The sequence below is a fragment of the Anopheles arabiensis genome, chromosome X, assembly GCF_016920715.1.
Source record: "Anopheles arabiensis isolate DONGOLA chromosome X, AaraD3, whole genome shotgun sequence".
Classification (NCBI taxonomy): Eukaryota; Metazoa; Arthropoda; class Insecta; order Diptera; family Culicidae; genus Anopheles; species Anopheles arabiensis.
The window spans coordinates 8,934,744-8,953,719 of NC_053519.1; the positions used below are offsets into that span (position 1 = coordinate 8,934,744).

General features: G+C 53.1%; 2 protein-coding genes across 5 annotated transcripts; both read left to right on the forward strand.

Annotated features, from left to right (window-relative positions):
- LOC120905719 (protein stoned-A) lies at window positions 1–5,632 on the forward strand. Of its 4 annotated transcripts, XM_040316742.1 has the most exons (5): window positions 1–113; window positions 771–885; window positions 954–1,010; window positions 2,950–4,154; window positions 4,233–5,632. In XM_040316742.1, exons 4-5 carry the CDS (start codon window positions 2,978–2,980, stop codon window positions 5,606–5,608), a joined length of 2,553 nt encoding a protein of 850 aa, XP_040172676.1. In that variant the 5' UTR covers window positions 1–113; window positions 771–885; window positions 954–1,010; window positions 2,950–2,977; the 3' UTR covers window positions 5,609–5,632. The 4 variants fall into 4 exon arrangements, with proteins under 4 accessions (XP_040172676.1, XP_040172678.1, XP_040172679.1 ...); XM_040316744.1 differs by lacking the exon at window positions 954–1,010; XM_040316745.1 differs by lacking the exons at window positions 771–885; window positions 954–1,010 and having other exon boundaries at window positions 13–113.
- On the forward strand, window positions 5,624–14,775 carry LOC120905718 (protein stoned-B). The gene is given in 7 exon segments (XM_040316741.1): window positions 5,624–6,438; window positions 6,441–7,816; window positions 9,107–9,338; window positions 9,423–10,181; window positions 10,529–10,949; window positions 11,020–11,412; window positions 11,486–14,775. Coding segments are annotated over 7 exon segments (4,116 nt in total). The 5' UTR covers window positions 5,624–5,645; the 3' UTR covers window positions 11,628–14,775.
- The last annotated feature ends 4,201 nt before the right edge of the window (window positions 14,776–18,976 follow it).

Sequence of the window (18,976 nt, forward strand, 5' to 3'; positions counted from 1 at the left end):
AAACACTCCACACATGAACGGACTGGCCCTGGCGTGCTGACAGCCTGCGACGGTCAGTACTCACCCGAAAGGCTTCCCGTGCTGTGCGTTGTGCCGTGTCAGTGAAAAGCAAGGTGATTTTAACCCCCCCCCAACCCCAGTGTTCTAGCGTTTAGCAGTACGCAGAGAAGTTACACAGAGAAAATCCTGAGCGTTTTCCTTACTCAGGGATCATCAACCAAGTGAACTCTGCGGCATCCAAGGACTTTTGGTGAAGCGAAAAAGAAAACCCATGCATCCGATTAAGTAAACGCGCCGTCAAACAGTCTTCAATCCACCTCTTTCTCCTCCTTTTTTTTTGTGCGAGTATTGGCCGTTTCCTGGTGAAGGAAAATTCGCTTTTCCACACACACACACACAACCACATACACGTACACAGTCACAGATATGTGTGCGCGCGCGCGCACACACACACACACACAGCTACAAACACAGGCACAGGTGCGAAGGTACCCGTTTCGGGTTTTCGGAAGGGTGACTTCGCTGGGACGCTGCGCTGACTGCTGTCCACTCCCAAAGGGAGCTGCCCCTATTCCCCTGCTCGAGCAGACGAGCAGACCAAGCGAACGTTCTTGCTTCCCAGTACGCAGTCGGGGCGTGTGTGTGTGCGTCTGCCTCAGAGTCTCGGACTAGCTCAGGCTGCAACTCCCAAGAAAGAAAAAGAAAAACCCCCTTGATTGCTCTGTGCAGTTTTGTTGCAGTGACTAATGCCCGTTTGCTATCCGTTGCAGTTCGGTTCGGTTGCAGGTTTCAGGTGATTACAGGAGACAGTGATAGTGCCGTGTGACAGTGTGGCGATATTCGGGGGTAGAGCATTGGACGGATTCGTAGTCACGTTTAGAGACGGTAATTTCTTCGTAGCAAGAACAAAAAAAAAACCCACACATACTCACATACAAATACTGAACCCTCAGTCATCAGGACCCGGTCACGACAAAGGCGTTCCTATGCTATACCGTGCAAGGGGAGACGTAAGTAGCAGCAGCAAGCTTGACACCTTGACACACCAAAAAGCATAACAAGAAAAAAAAATGTGTTGGGGGATCTTTTCTGGGATGAAGTATTCTTGCGAGAGCACTATGCAATATAAGGGAACTAGACGGAGGAAGGAGTGAGAGGGCATGGAGAGTAAGGCAAGTCATGTTCGCTACTAGCGCCTGAGTGTATGTTTGTGTGTGCGACACGTTACGTGTCCTTTAAAAAAGAATGATATTTTCGGTTGAAAATCTTCCGCCAGTAGCTCCAATTTAGAGCCTTTGCACTCCGGAGCAGAATCCAGAAGATTCGCAGAGACTCTGTTCCCTGGTGTCGGAGCTGGCATGAAGCAATTGTGTCAAACTTTCCGGCCCGCAATCGATATTTTACTGCTGCAGCAGCCCCTGAGCAGCGCCACCCCTCCACCCCCCCCCCTCCATGCACTCCTCCAGTTTGAGTGTGAAAAGAACACTTCAGCAGAAGACGTGCATATCACGTGAGAATTCCCGCAAGAGTTTGGGAGAGCAGCTATGCAAGGGTGGAGAACGGGAGTACTGACAGAGTGTTTGCAGCGTTTGCGCGAATTGGCGAAGAAGTTAGGATTGGAGAGGGCAAAGCTGCTGAAAAGCCTCCCTCCATCCCCCAACAGGACCCGTGGCCTGCCTATCAAATCCAAAAAAAAAACGGAACCAATCAACCACGTTCGGGAAAGGTCTGACCACAAGACCTTGGAGAACATGAAGGGAAGAAAAATCCCCATGCAATATCTTCGTGTGGACGTCAACGGCTTGCCTAGATGTTCATGTTGTTCGTGCTCGGTACTAGATCCCCACATCCCAATGAATGTCCAGTGAGCATCTCCGGTGATGGAAAGGGCATTACGTCTTCCCAAGTGGTTGAGGTTTTGGTTTTCTTATGAGTTCCTTATGTAGGCCTCATTCCACCCATTCGGGAAATAGACTTGGCAAAACAAGAGGACATCTTTTGTGATGTAAAGTTCTTCTATCTCAGAACACGAATTACACCACGATGTCAGGCTCGGAACCCTGCATGTCCAGAATCCATACTCGTACGCTCTATCTCCTTCTCGCACACTCTGGCTTTGCTCTTCACACAGACACAATTGCAGCCTCAGACGCACACTTACAGTGCCCGTCGATAGACAAACAACATGTACGCACGCGTGTTCTTCCTCTTCCGTCCGTTCGATACGGCTGAATACCGTTTGCTGAACTTCTACTCCATTTCTTCTTCCTCTTCCTCTGGCACGAGGTAGAATCTTTGCCGAGGAGGTCCTCTCTGAAGAGGGAGGGGTGGGGGGGGAGGTTTTTCACGCTGACAGCACCTCGGAACGCAGCACTTTCTCGCTCGTCGTTCTGGTGGCGTCATCACGGGAGGGAGCTTCGGCGTCCTGCGAAAATCCTGCATAACTACAATCCCACGAAAACTGGCGGAAGTGAGTGTATTCCATGGAGTAGTAAGACGTTTCTTTTGATCTATTCCTACTGCTCGTTTTGTGTGGATTTGGGTGCAAATCAAGGCTAAACACCGGAACCGTAGGGAACTCTCCTAAAGTGTTGTTGTTGGTAGAATTACCCGGTGACCTTGAATCGGGGTGCCGTGGGCGAAACGGGGCGCCAGTGGTTTTCTGCGGTGGATTATGTAATTGGGAGTGTTTCTGTTTTTTCTCGGGTCGGCACGAACCGAAAAATGTGAGCCCCACTCAAACGTAGCCGAAGATGCCACACTGGGAAACTTCCGGTTATTGAGCTTGAGTTGGGGGAGTTGTTTTTTTGTATTCCTGCTCCCAAAATTACGCCTCAAATTATGAACTCACTCGATTGGCTATTGGTTTCTCTGCCCGAACTCCTGCTAACAACCTTTTTTTCTTCTCTTCTCTGTCTTACCATCCTCTCCTCTCCCCGGTGGTTGCAGACGCTTCGATGTCTCGGTAGTTTAGATAATGCTTAAGCTACCCAAAGGACTGAAGAAGAAAAAGAAAGGCAAAAAGTCGAAGAAAGACCAGGAACTCTTTACCGAGGAGGAGCTCGAGCAGTACCGGCGGGAGCACCAGAACCAGTCGGCGCTCAACTCGGCGGCACCATCGGACAGTGAGGACCAGCCGAGCGGCGGCGGCGGCGGCGGCGGTAGTGGTAGCGGTGGTGGCGGCGGCACCAGCAGTGGCAGCGGCGTAGCGCCGACCGACAAGCCCGACACCGACGAGGAATGGTCCAAGTTTGCGGCGCTCACCAGTGGCATTGACTCGGTGCTCAAGAAGACGCAGGGCGACCTCGACCGGATCAAGAGCACCTCCTTCTTCCAGAAGGTCCCGACCCGGGTCGAGCAGGAGGCGAAGGAGCGCGAGGAGCGCGAGCGGCGCGAGCAGGAGGAGCGCGAGCGGGCGGCCGAGGAGGCGCGGGCCCGCGAGGAGCAGCGAGCAGCCGAGGAGCTCATCAACGCGGTCGTCGAGCTCTCGGAGTCGGAGCCGAACTCGGAGGCGGAGGCGGAGCAGGACATCTTCGACACCGGGTACATCGATGCGATCGCGAGCGGCGAGCTGCCGATTGCGTACGTACCGGAGTCGCCCGAGCTAGAGTCGTACGAGGGTGAGGCGGATCCGTTCGATACCTCGTACGCGGAGCGCGTCATCAAGGGGCCGGAGGTATCCAAGCGCGGCAAGAAGCTCGTCAGCATCGGCTCGGCCGTTGAGGTGCTGACTGGGCGCGTTGAGAGCGTAGCCGGTGGTTCCACCAAGGGTAATCGACCGCGGCGTGGCATTCAGAATTTGCTGCTCGCGAGCTTCGACGAGAGTGAGCAGCAGCAGCAGCAGCAGGGACGGAGCGAAGGAGAGCCGAGCGTTGGTGGAGAGGGCAGGCAGACTGAGCAGCATTCGGTTGCAGCCGAGCCGCAGTGTTTTAGCTTGCTGGATGACTTTACCGATCTGCCAGCGGACGTACCGATCGATTTGAGCGTTTCGCTACACCTGACACTACAGAAGCAGCAGCAGGAAGAGGTAGCATCGGCACCGGAGGGCAACGGAGCAGCTCCGGAGCTCGATCTAGACGAGTTTGACGAGCTCAAGAAGCGCACACCGGTCCTAGCGGGAGGTGACGACTTTGAGCTACTGATTGGAGACGCTGGTAAGTTGCAGAAAGCATTTTGGGGCTGGAAAGAGTACTCTTGCCCTCACACACCTCTTTGCACTCTTTTCGTGACAGGTTCAAAGGCAGCAGCGAGCTCCGACCTACCGGTCGTCGATCTAGACGAGTTCGAGCCGGCCGCAGTAGACGACCCGTTCGATACCGGGTTCGTGGAGCGCATCCTACCGGCGACTGCCGTCGAGGACGACGAGTTTGACCCGCGGGCGGAAGAGCCACCGCTCCCCGAGGACGACTTTGACTTTGATCCGCGGGCGGCCGAGCGTGAGTGCAAGCGTCCCAGCACTCCGGACCTCTTCTCGGTCGATCAGCCGCACCGTTCGCTGCCGGTACGGCCGGACCCGCCGGCCAAGGACCTACTGTCCGGCAGCAGCACCGACCTAGCCGGTATCGCCCACGCGCCCCTTGAGTGTACGGCGGGGGGTAGTGGAGCAGCACCAGCCGCGACCGTCGATCCGTTCGACACCTCGGACGTCGAGTTTATCGTAGCGCCGGGCCGCACCGAGCTCAAGTTCCTCGAGCAGGAGCTCCTGACCGACGGGCGGCCGGCAGGGCTGAGCCACTCGCTCAGCGATCCGGACTTTGATCCGCGCGCGGACAGTGCGGAGGAGCAGCGCACGGCCGAGGAGGAGCATCGCACGGAGGAAGACTTCCAGTCGCTCGCGCAGCGCAAGTCCTCCCTCAGCCTGCACATCGCGAACGGAGCTGCCCTCTCTGGTGCTGGTAGTAGTGCGAATCGCAGCAAGTCGGTCGTGTTTGCCGTGCCGACGCCCGACCTGCTCAAGCTCGACGGGGAGCAGTCGCTCGCGAAGAAGCCACTCACGCCGTACTACAACCGGGAGCCGTCGCTGCCGGACGCGGACGTCGACCCGTTCGACACCTCGTTCGTGCCGTCGGTCGCGCCCACTCAGCTCGAGCTCAGCCTGCTCGAGCGGGAGCTGAACGGAGCGTCGCTCAACCGGAGCCTGTCCGATCCGGAGTTTGATCCGCGCGCCAGTCCACCCGCCGCTGCGGCGGCCGCTACGTCCGGTGCTGATCTGCTCGGCGTGAGCGAGGGCGAACTACATCTGCAGAAGGTGCTGACGCCTGCGCGCGGCAGTGCGGCAGCGGTCGAGGCCGACCCGTTCGACACGTCCATTGCGGTGAACCTGCAGCCGGGCCGGGCGGAGCTGAAGCTGCTCGAGGACGAGCTGATCCCGCCCGTCGCTGCGGAGTGCGCCGGTACCGTGCCCGACATCCTCTCGGACGGTGCGCCCGAGGCGAGCTCGGTCTTCGTGAAGGTGCTGACACCGCAGGCCAGCAGCGGTTCGCTCGATCTTGCCGGTGGTGCGGAGCAGGAGGAGATCGACCCGTTCGATACGTCGTTCGTGCCGAGCCTGGGACCGGGCCGGGCGGAAATTAAGCTGCTCGAGAGCGAGCTGATCGACCAGCACTAGAAGGTAGAAGCGGCAGCAGTAGCACATCGCGAGCGCGATGGCGAACCCGTTCCTGATGGACGACGAGCCGCTGGCGGGCAGTGAGCCGACGCCCAACCCGTTCCTGTTCGGGGACGATGGTGGTGCGGCGGACGGTGCCGCCGGCGACGAGTCGGACAACCCGTTCCTGGCGCAGGCCGGGCGCGGCAGCAACCCGTTCGCATTCGGCGGCGAGGATGACGAGGAGATGCCGTCCGCAGCGGCCGTGACGAGCGCGATGGATCTGTTCGGCAGTGCGCCGGACCCGGTCGTGGTGACGTCCGGTGCGCAGCTGTTTCTCGCGAGCGACCACATCATGACGGCGGTCGCACCGAGCGGTGGAGCTGGGGAGCCGAACGCCAACTTCTTCCACACCACGATCAACGAGGAGGACGATCTGATCATCCCGAAGCCGACGCATCTGCACCTCGGCTCGAACACGACCGCCGCCCTGATGGATCCGGACGGGGCCGCCTCGAGCGAGGACGAGCTGACGCGGGGCGGACCGCCCCGCCCGCACAAACCGGTGCCGCCGCGGCCGATACCGCCCTCGACCGCGACCCAGCAGCTGATCAGCTCGATTGCGGACCAGCTCGACCAGACCAGCACGAACCTGCTGCAGAAGATACCGGTGACGCGCACGCCCAGCCCGGTCTCGATGCGGGACCTGCACTCGCCCAGCCCGACGCCGGCCGACTACGGCGAGCTGGCGGCGGCCGCCGCCGACAACCCGTTCGCCGACCCTGACCAGCCGCCGGTAGCGGCACTGAGTGGCAGCGTGACGCCGGTGCAGAAGCCGCCGCGTCCGAGGCCGCCCCGCCGCGGCCGGCGCCACCCCGCAGCTCGGTAGCGTCGTCGCCGGTCGCTGCCCCGCCCGGTCCGGCGCCGCCCCAGGAGCCCGACCTGTTCGATCTGTTCGGCACGGTGGCGGTGGCGGCCAAGCCGGCGGCACCGCCCAAACCGCCCGCGCCCAAATCGAAGGAAGACATCCTGTCGCTGTTCTCGCAGCCGGCCCAGCCGACGACGGCGGCGATGGCCCCGCGACCCTCCAAGCCCGATCTGCTCAGCGACGATCTGGACGACTTTCTGGGCGGTCTGCCGGGCGCGGCGACGGGCGGCACCGGGCCGGAGCCCGCCTTCGTGCCCAATTTGGCGGAAAATCTGGCCACCGTCGTGCAGCCGATCGCGACGGTACAGCCACCGGCAGTGGCGGCAGTGCCCCCGCCAAAGCCTCCGCCACCGGCAATCGTGCAGCAGCAGCAGCAGCAGCAGCAGCAGGTGGAGGAACCGCTGCCAGCGGAAGAGGAGGCACCGCCGGAGGAGCCGGAGTGCTTCGGGGTGGAGCCGTCGCCCGAGATCGTGCTCGAGGTGGCGCCCGCCTCCGACCCGAGCGACCAGTTCCGCTCGGAGGTGTCGTCCGAGTACAGCCCGACCGGCTCGAACATTACCTCCGGCAACATTCCCAGCTCGGTGTCGGGCAGCATCGTCAACCTGCCGACGCTCGACCGGGCCCCGGTCGAGATGGAGCTGGACGGGGTGGCAGCGGGAGCGGACAGCGACTACGACCGGTCGCAGGTGGAGGAGCAGCACGCCGCCCTGTTCGCGGCGGAACCGATCGCACCGGTGACTGCGCCGCACTACTACGGCGAGACGACGAACCCGGCCGACCAGCTGATCAGCGGCGGCACGAACGGCACCGCGGCCACCGTCAACCCCTTCGCAATGGTGGACGAGGAGGAGGAGGAGGCGGAGGAGCAGCAGGATGTGGTGAATGTTGGACCGACGCCGGGCAGTGGGCTGGCGTACGCGAACGAGCTGTTCGGGGCGACGAACCTCACCAACAACAACAACAACACCAGCGTGGCCGAACCGGACGCGTTCGATTCGTTCGCCGCCAAGTTCGAGGGCAAGCAGAGTGGCGGCGGCGCGGGTGATTTCGGGGGGCTCGCGACCACGGGCGGAGGCGCGGGTGGCGGCGCACGGGCGGAGAACATCTTTCTGGACGATGGGCTCGGCGGGACCGGTGCGGCGCTCGAGGTGGATGCGTTCGGTGGGGACGCCTGGGGTACGGGTGGCCCGGTCGGTGGTGGCGGTGGCGGCGGGTTTGACGAAGCGAAGGGCGATGGGTTCGGCAACGAGGACGGGTTTGACGATCCGTTCCTGAGCATGCAGGCCCCACCGGCACCGGAGGTAAGTGAAAGGGGAAGGGGAAGGGAAGGTGGTTGGTGAAGACGGAACGAGACGTGTTTCGATTTGATGCAAAAGTCAACGTTTATTTAGCAAATTAAGCGCTTTGGTCAGTATTGCAAAATGTCACTGACATAGTCATGACAAATTTCGACTGCAACAAAATAATGTCAGCGTCCGGAGCTCTATTGTGATGATCAGAGGTGAGATTCAGATAGTTGTTGCGACCATCACATGCTTGGTAACATTTTGTGTTACCAACTCTTGGTCAGTTACTTGGTCGCGACATTTTCTGCCGGTGATCATCACGACAGTCATGGGCAATATGCAGTTCGTTCGAGCGCTCCAAGAAATAAAATGAGCATGGTTTCTCGCTCTATTTGACCCGACAGACCATCAAAGCCGACAGAGCTAGAAAGAATGCACATTTTGTTGCTTAGGACCACACGCCAAGTATATTCCAAGAATGTCGTGATAATCACCGACAGAACATGTCGTGACCAAGTAAGTTGGGTGCTAAACAAAATGTCACCAAGCATGTGATTGATCCACTAACTGTTTGAGTCTCACCTCTGATCATCTCAGTTGTGTACGTGAGCTGATTTGAGCTTCGTTTCAGTCATGAGTGTTGGTGACTGAAACCAGTGACATTTGGCAGCACTGTACACAGCCAGAAAAAAATGATGATCATGATTGCACCGGCATTAAGCTCAGCTTGTCAGTCACAGTTTCGCGTTTGATTCAAGCACTTGCTGTCGTTTTGGGCATGTCATGACGCACTTTGATTGAGTATCAGCAATGAGCAGCAAGCTGTATTCATTGTTTTCATTGGTGAATTTCTCGTGTAGCTCATGACATTTTGCAGCACTGGCTCTAAATGTAAAGCCATAATGGCGATAAGTTACGTAATTTTTTGTTTTCTTTTGATGCAAAATGTAGTTCCTGAAGAGAAGTTTCTTTTTCTATCAGTTTTGGTGATTGATGGCTTGTTTTGAGAGCTACAAGATGTACAAGACTAGGGATTAGAAAGCAAGAAGGAAGCACTAGTTGGGAAAATTCATTTGAAATGATGAGAAAGACAAAGATACACAAGGATCAGGTCTGAAGTTCGAATAGAGAATCCAGACATGCAGCTACCCGATTGGAGATATTGAACAGTATCAAGCATCTAAACTGTGATTGAAGAATACACTATTCAAGTAAAGCAACCGAAATACGTCTCGTGGTTAAAGCCTAATGCACTTCTAGTCCCTGTCTTAACGAGTTTTTCTATCTACAAACAACAAAAAACAGGGCACACCGTTTGGCAGATCGCACTCGCGCGATTCGGACGAAGGAGGCCGTGAGTTCAACGTGGTGATTCGGCCGAAGGAGGGCGTCGAGACGCACTATTCCGCGCTGGCCCTAGCGCCACCGCCCAAGAGCCCGCAGACGGCTTCCATCTACTCGGGCGACTCGTCGCCGCGCGTCAATCCGTTCGAGCGCAGTGACGAAGCAGAACCCATCCCTGTGAGCCTGCCGGACAGTAAGACACTCACATCGCTCTTGCCCCAGCTAAGAATCTCTGAACTCTCATCCTCTCTCTCTTTCTTCGCTTGCTTCTCTACAGAGCCGCAGCTGGAGCGTACCGATTCGCAAGAGACACCGCCGACGCCCCTGTTCGACGAGGACGTGTCGCAACCGCTGGAGGACTTCCCGCGCGTCATCTACCACGGCGACGGGTGGGAGATGCAGCTCCGCCAGCCGAACAAGAAGAAGATCACCGGTCAGCGGTTCTGGAAGAAGATCTACATCCGGCTGGTGTACCAGGGCGACAGCCCGGTGCTGCAGCTGCTGAACGCGGCCACCGACAAGGAACCGTTCCAGGAGCTGCCGCTGCAGGCCTGCTACTCCGTGTCGGAGATCGGCGCCCAGCAGTACGACAACTTTGGCAAAATCTTCACGATCAAGCTGCAGTACGTGTTCTACAAGGAGCGGCCGGGCGTGCGGCCCGGCCAGGTGACCAAGGCGGAGCGGCTCACCAACAAGCTGAGCCAGTTCGCGGCGTACGCGATCCAGGGCGACTACCAGGGCGTGAAGGAGCTCGGCAGCGACCTGAAGAAGCTCGGGCTGCCGGTCGAGCATGCGCCCCAGATCTCGCAGCTGTTCAAGCTCGGCTCGATGAACTACGAGGACATGAAGCAGTTTTCCGTGTGCATCGAGGAGGCCCTGTTCAAGATGAACGTGCACCGGGACCGGGCGCTCACGTACAAGACTGAGGAGGTGCAGGTGACGGCGGTCGACGAGCTGTACGTCGAGCAGGACGCGGAGGGGCACGTGATGAAGCAGATCGCGCGCGTCCGGCTGTTCTTCCTCGCGTTCCTCACTGGTAGGTGATCGTCGACAACTTCTCATTTAACTCTTTTTGGTGACTTCCAACACTCACAGTGAGTTGAATCGCTTGAAAGCGACACGGTAGATTTGAGAGTAGAATCATGACTCAAGTGAAGTAACTCTCCGGATGCACAAGCAACTCACTGTACTGAATCAAATAACTCACTTGAGAGTTAAACTACGAGTTACAAGTCTGCGTCGCCCAAAAACTCACTTACTAAGATTCAATGAGTTAACTCACGCACTCTTTAGTAACTCACGCAATAGAGTGCTCGCTTCTCATTAACTTCATTTAACACTCCACTTTTCTGTTTTGTTTTCCTCCTTCACCCCCACCCGAAGGCATGCCGGACATTGAGCTCGGCGTGAACGACCTGTGGCGCCAGGGCAAGGAGGTCGTCGGCCGCCACGACATCATACCGGTCGTGACGGAGGAGTGGATCCGGCTGGAGGGTGTCGAGTTTCACAGCTGCGTCCAGCAGGACGAGTACGAGCGGAGCCGCACGATCAAGTTCAAGCCGCCGGACGCGTGCTACATCGAGCTGATGCGGTTCCGCATCCGGCCGCCGAAGAACCGCGAGCTGCCGCTCCAGCTGAAGGCGACCTGGTGCGTGACCGGCAACAAGGTGGAGCTGCGGGCGGACGTGCTGGTGCCGGGCTTTGCGTCCCGCAAGCTTGGCCAGATCCCGTGCGAGGACGTCTCGATCCGGTTCCCGATACCGGAGTGCTGGATCTATCTGTTCCGCGTCGAGAAGCACTTCCGGTAGGTTTTGAGCGGGGGCTGGGACAATATGTGAGTGGGTTTTAATGCTATCTCTCCCGCTCTCTATCAGATATGGTTCGGTCAAGTCCGCTCACAGACGCACGGGCAAGATCAAGGGCATTGAGCGGATTCTCGGCACGGTCGACACGCTGCAGGAGTCGCTGATCGAGGTCACGTCCGGGCAGGCGAAGTACGAGCATCACCATCGGGCGATCGTGTGGCGGTGCCCCCGGCTGCCGAAGGAGGGCCAGGGCGCGTACACGACGCACCAGCTCGTCTGCCGGATGGCGCTGACTAGCTTCGACCAGATCCCGGAGCAGCTCGCACCGTACGCGTACGTCGAGTTTACGATGCCCGCGACCCAGGCCTCGCACACCACGGTCCGGTCGGTCAGTGTGCAGGACTCGGAGAGTGACGAGCCGCCGGAGAAGTACGTGCGCTATCTCGCCCGCCATGAGTACCGGTAAGTGTTTGCAGAAGCATATCTGGTACAGTAGCACTGCAGCAATTCGCTATATTCTCTCTTGCATCGACAGTGTCGGCATCGAGCATACTACTGGCGAGTCGTTGAACCCGTACCTAGCGGCGACCACCGTGACGAAGCAACCGATCCAGGAGGAGCAACCGATGGCGACCACACCGATCGCACCGAGCGATTCTGATTCCGATTCCAACTAAAGGGAGGGAATTCCTTTGATCCTACGCAACCCTCTAACGTGAAAGCAGAAGAGGCCAAGCAGACGGTTAGCGTGGTTAGGGACGTTACAATATTACTGAAATACTCATCACAGGTTCCCCGCAAGCAAGGACACTAACCTTACTCCCCGTACGTATTGATAAACAAGATAAACACACAGACAAACAAAAACCCAACAAATCGCATACGATGCGCACGTATTACATTACACTATAGAAACAATATAGCTGTTATTGAATTATATTAGTTGGACAATAAACGACACAGACACGAGCCACTGGTAGGTTATAGAGAGAGAGAGAGAGAGCTAGAGAGAGCTAGAGAGCGAACGAGGCTAGTGTATACACTCGCACAGCTGTCACAGACACTGGCCACCCAAGCGCTGAGTGACCTGGTGCCTGTGACGCGTCGAGTTAGTGCAGTTAGTAGCAGCAATATACATTTAGCATTTACAAACAACAGCCCCAAAATCGAAAGCAGCACGAAGGTGACACAAACACACAGCAAAATAGCGCGCGCGTGTGTGTGTGTGTGCTGGTGGGTATGCGCGTGCGGGTTGTGTGTGTGTGATGTGTGTGTTGCAGAGTAAGATATTAATTAGGACCCGCCCTACGACGGGAACGTAAACCATCACTACAGACGCGCGCGCGTGCTCTCCTGTACACACCAGCACCAGCACACATGCTGCGTGTACGGATGAAGGGGGAAAAACAGATCGTACTCTAGTGTGTCTCTATCTAGCTGTGTTTGTGTGTTACGGCGAGCGTTACTTTTACCGTTACTTAGAGTGCTCTGCCCACGACCCTCACTGGTACCGCTTACGTGTTTGCGATTGTCGTCGCTTGAACTAATCCGCCATCTGCATCTGCTGTGCTGTGTTTGCTTCCCTACCATACCCCCCATGTCCCCTTCCCCGCGGTGAGCGTCTCACTGTACATATGACATATTGTACTGTCACTATATATCTGACAGTCTGTTCCGCAGTTCCGCGAAGCCGCAGTTCGCGGCTTCTCTACATGTGATGATGGATGGTGAGGATGGGGATTCACACTTCACAGTTCAGGCGAGACAGTTTGAGGCGTGTACGGGCTAGTTTAGTATATTACATAACTCGCTTCCTATTATAGCATTATTGGCAGCTAACCGACCCAATCGACCAATCGGCCCAGAGTAGCCTGGGAATTCGTGTGCTTAGACAAAACCAAAAAAAGGAAGAAAAGAAAAAAAAAACAATAATGCACCAGACGGTATCGGTTTGTTACGTTTTTGTGTTGTGACACACGCACTCAGCACACCAGCACAGCAGCAACCACTTCTTTCCCCTTGCGCAACAATGCAGGTGTGTAGGAGGTTAGTTTATTTCAAAAGACAGGCTTGCGCTGGAGGACGTAACGCCGGTGCGCGTTACGCGTTGCGTTACACAGCCATTGGCTTTTTATCTGCAATCTGGTTTCAATCAGTTAGTCGAGGTGTAAGTGCGCGCGCGGGTGTGTATGAGTGTGCTTTCTAGGTTCGTATGGTTACATATCATTAGACATTCCAAGCAAAAACCGAAAATTCCTGGCAATCCCCGTTGTACGTTCCACTTTTGTTTTGCCAGCGATGGGGGATTGCAATACACCCCTACCCGTTACCTTCCTTGTCTGTGTGCGTGTTGTCTCTTGCGTTACGCCTCAGTATACACTAAGTTTAATGCCATTCTCTGGCTCGCAGGCGGCAACTGCATGGAGGCTGACGTGGCGTCGTTGTTTGTTGAACGCGGTGGATGATGTTATAGTTTTTGCGTTAGGATTCCTGTAACCCCCACTACCCCCCCTCCTTCCCACACAGATGGGCACGTTATTGTTGGTGCAAGCAAGATATTAGCGTGTGCGCGAAGTATGTGGCGCCCGCATGAGAAGATGATGAGTGATTATACGCATGAAAATATAAATATATATATACACACACATGGTTCATAACATTAAATGACCTTGATTGAACAAAACCCGTAGCGAATATAAAGCAAAAACACATGACAACTTATATATATACATAGTGAAAGAATGGCAAACGTACGTGTGTAATATGGTTGATTAAATATAGAACTGCTATTGCTAAAAGATTAAAAAACCGAATAGAAAAGACAGGAACAAACGAAACATCCCGAAACATAAGGATAGTGGATAGGTGGAAGGACAGACATCAAAAGAAGGAAGACAAACGAGCGAGTAAAGAGTGGGGAAAATGGGGCGAGCAGAGCTGATAATATCGCGCAATAAATACAACTCGACAGTTGCAGATGCAAAAAGAAATGAAGGTACAGACAGACGAAGCTAGATGCGGAAACAATATACATATATACATAGATATATTATATATAAATGAGAAAGGAAACCAAAACTAGATATATATGACGATATACATAGAGCGAGATGTACTAGCGAGTCGTACGCGCAAGTGGTCACCAGTTGAAGCGACAACACTACAGTTTCCAACACTATTTTGCTCGATCTGTGTTGGCGATCTGGTGGCTCTTTAAGATCTGTTCAAGGATGAAAGCTAGAGAGAGAGAGAGAAAGTAGCTCTACAACTACTACACACGCAATGACAGTTCAGTATTCTTTGCGCCCAGGGTTCCTGTGTGTCCTCTCAGCCCTCCCGCTGTAGTGTGTTCGTATCGGGACATGGTAACAGAACAACAACAAAACAAGTTATTAAACCACGACTACACAACCAAAACATGAGATGAGCAGCAGCAAAAGGATACAGGCGAAATCATAACGTACGAAATTTGCGAACATATTCATATATACATACATATAGCTATCCCTTACCTGGTCAGGGGGAGGGTTACTAATATTACATTTAAAAGAAATCAACTGGACAGAAAACAAAGAGTGTTACAAACAAGCAACCTAAACCATGTAGTGTGTCATTGTGTCCCCCTCCCCTCCAAAACCTCATTTCTCCCCTGCTCCCTTCACCAGGAACATTGTTGTGAAATATTGGCAAACGCATATTGGAGTGGCAGCGGTAAAGCCCGCACACTGTGTGCCCCTCGGTCCGGTGTGCGGTGAGGTGGAAAGGGGGAAAGAGCGAAAGAAAATCAATAACTTAAATAAACTCAAAGTGTTATATACCAGACTACGCGGAGTGTGCAGAGTGGGCGAGTTTTTGGTGCGTCTGTTTCTGTAATATCTGAGAAATGATGAGTCGCTCCGACGATTTGCAGGTTTTGTATGGCACTGTTTTGGTATAAGAGTCTCGGGAGAAGATGATCTGTGAGACTACGGAACGTCCCGAATTCCTGTAGCCGTCCCTTGTACTCTAACCCACTCAACTGATAGAAAAGCCTGTATATTCAATCTTTTGAATTAGGTGCATGGCTGCTATTCGGCGATGTATTCTGTAGAAACTCACATCAGGCTTATTTGACATCGGAGCAGCAGCAGTAACAGACAAGCATCGGGGATGATACGATCCGAGCTTCTCCGGCAGGCCACGCGAAGTATAGGCCCTCAGCAAGAGTCGTACGGTCGTAGGACAAACAAACAAAGACAGAGTCTTTGACACACTGCCTACTAACCAGTCCTACCCGCTGGTTGCTTCTAATCCAAATGCTGGGAAGCCTATGCAGTCGGAAGGGGGTGTAAAGTTTGAAAATCCAGGTGCTATGTCCTTGTTGTAACCGTTGTAGGGTTCTGCCGAACTGTCAGCCAAGCGCATCGCGAATAGGACAAAAATAGTTAAATAGGGAACGAACGGCAGTTTCTGCCCTTTTCAGTAAAACGAATTCACGCGGGAGAACAAGCCACAAAACGCCTAAAATAAAAACTAATTTTTTGGCACCACGCCTAAGCCTAAGAATTCGGAATTATCTTTTTTAGTTTCTAACAGTCCTATTTTGGGATGATGAAATTGAAGGTGTTAACTCCAAGAACTTCTGCGTTTGAATCTCCCTTTATTGAAAACAAGGCCTACTTTTATACTAATGTTTTCCCTTGCACGTTTACCCGATTATCCGCTCGGACTGGATTGTTCGGGTGTCTTAAGAAAAGTCTTATATTGACGTGGAAGGATTTGGAAGGATAAAACAATGGTTACTGGGACGACGAAAAGCAAATCGGTGAAGGAAGAAATTTATAATCGCGTGCATAACAATCAGTGACTTCCAGGCGTTCCTTGGATATAAGGTCTGGGTTTCCAAGACACTGGAATTCTTTGCCGATTAGCCTGAAGAAATAACGTACGTCAAACATCCGCGACATCAGACATTGGAGCATTACAGCTTGCATGGAAGGACCGTATACGTGTTTTAGACTGCTATTACTTGGCCAGAGTTCTCGTCATATTCTCCTGAATAGATGCTACGAGTCATCTCGTTTTGACTTTATTTTGATTATATGTTTGTATCATCCACAAGAGTTCCAGAATACATCTTATGCACGGGGTTTTGCTCTCGTTCCCTATTCAGCAGATTCTGGATATCAAAGAGATACACATATACGCAGACACTTCCTTCACACTCACGTTCGAAAACAATAGTTTTGTTATCTACCATCTGCGTCATCAAACGTGCTTCCGTAGCTGGGGCTTTCCCGACCCATGTCTGCGCACTGCTAATCCTGCATTACCATTCCACCCCGTCCCGAATCTTGTTGACGCCGTAGTTTCACTTCACTTTCCAAAATTGTCGTCTCCGTCCTTATCAGCGGTCCTCGTAAAGCGACCGATACCAAAAAAAAGTGCATTCGTCGGCAAAGATTTTACTGCCGGTACTGTAGTCTGACCTCTACAACCTGCCACCACCTCCCCCCCCACCCCCCCCCCCCGTAGCCTTTAGTGAGACGATAGTATGCGATCGGGAAGATCCTATCGTGCCAAGGGCACACAAAAACGGAACATTATTCGGTAAGAATGGTCTCGCGTGAAAGCGCGTAATACCACGCAACATCTAGTGACATCTCCCCGCACCGAGGTGAAAGAGCATCCGAGAACCACCTCCCCCGCCCCCCCTTAAAAAAAAGAGCACGAAAGATAAGCACGTCTCGGACACTGGAGCGGTGGGCGGTACCAGCCAGGGAAGGCGGGTAAGATAATACACATTGCAGAAGGATAATAAAGCACGGTTTGCCGCGCGCCGCAGCCGCATGTTTTATCGAATGCTAATTTCGGGGCGGACATAAATCACGATGAAATTCCATCATTCATGTGTGTCGAGCAGGCATACCGGGCGGTCCGGGCGGACCAGCATACCATGGTGGTGGAATTTGTGCGCCCGGTTTCTGTGGATGTGCGAGATAGGGAAGAGTTTGGCCGTTTGCACTGCGTTATGTCCGGCGTATAGAAGAGTACTTGCACAGTTTGAGGTTCCGGCGGAAGTGCGAAGTTGCGGGGAAATCAAGTCAAGTTTGTGTGCCGTAGCAAAGGGGCCCATGGAGGAGGGAAGCGATTTGTCTGATGAATGTAGAAACAATGCAGGCAAGCAATGTACGCCTTCGGTGGCCTTCTGTTTCGTAGCTTGCATGTTTTTTGCGCTCTTGCTCCGTTTCAGCGTTGTAGAACACAAGAATTTCTATACGATTCAAGGCAAGACTGCCCTTTAATCATTTGCATCGTAAAACTACCTTAAAGGAATGTCCATTTCAAATCAATATGCCATCCGAGGATATGTATATGACCCGTTAAGCAAAAAAGTTTGACAAACCTGCACATGAGATTAATCTTAATATGTTTGTGGTAGTTGTACAGTCGTTGCCACCAAATTTTGGCTCTAAGGCAGTGATGTCAAACTCGTTTTGGGTCGCGGGCCGGATTACGGTTCAAAATATTGTCACGGGCCGCAGTTGGGCGGCGGTGGAGTGGGGGTGCTTTCAATTGGCAAAAATCATTGAGGAATTATTCTTGAACCTAGAATCTTATCTACATTTTTTTCGTAGCCTCCAATAAACAGTTCATGAAATTGATGAGTTTACTCAAACATTACTACACCGGCTGTCGTCCCTACTCGGAAATTTAATAATTATTACTCAATTGCTCCAGATATCTGCTAACTTGCAGGTTACCTGGACAGTTCTTTAAACCATGAAGATTGTTTTCACACAATGACACACGAAGTACAAATGCTGCATTTTGACAACGGTAATGACTAATAACGATAAATCAAAATTTATCGATACATCGGCAAATTTTGGCTAGATATGTGGCCTTTTTTTGAGGAAAAAAGACTACCAGCATACAGCCGACCTCATACAATTCATACCTTTTTTGAGTGCTTAGTTTTTCATGCATTTTAAATTAATAGAGTTCTGATTTTTGCAGAACTATATCTAAAGAGCACCCTCATCAATGAAGAGAAGAAAGTGGTATTCCAATACATGATTTCCAAACTTTCCAGAAAGCCTCAATGTTGGAAAATGGGTGAAAATATTGGTAGTGCGGCTTAAGAGTGCTCTCGGGAAACAACTACTAAAACACATGCTACATGCCATCTTCGCGAATACCTTCCCAAACAAGTAACTATGTATAACTTACTTCACTCTTGGATAATCAAACTATTAAAACTGAATGTTGAAACCAGTGCTGCAAAATGTCATGGGTATCACGAGATTTTCACCAACGAAAACAATGAACATATCCGTGGTAGCTTGATGCTCATTGGTGATAATCAGTAAAAGTGCGTCATGACATGCTGAACACGACATGTGAATTCTTGAGTACGACGCGATAATCTGACTGACAAGCTTAACTTAATACCAGCGCACGCATAATCATGATTGTTTCTGGCTGTGAACAGTCCTACCAAATGCCACTGTTTCAGTCATCAACACTCAAGATTGAAATGAAGCTCAAATCAGATCACGCACACAACGGAGAAGATCAGTGACTATACTCAAACAGTTGGAGAATCAATCACATGCTTGGTGACATATAGTTTAGCACCCAACTTTTGGTCACTCACTTGGTCACGACATTGTTGTCGGCGATAATCACGACATTCTTGGAATATACTTGGCGCGTGGGCTCTAGCAACAAATTGAGTATGCTTTCTCCCTCTATCTGTTTTGATTATCTGTCGGGTCAAACAGAGCGAAAAAACATGCTCATTTTGTTTCTTGGAACCAATCGCACGCACCGCATATCTCCCATGAGTATCGTGATGATCAACGACAGAAGATGTCATGACCATGTGAGTGACCAAGAGTTGGGTGCTAAGCAAAATGTCACCAAGCATGTGATGGTCGCACCAACTGTTTGAGGCTCGCCTCTGTTCATCACAGCACAGAGCACGTGACGCTGACATGATTATGTTTTGGTCAGAATTTGTCATGACTATGTCAGTGGCATT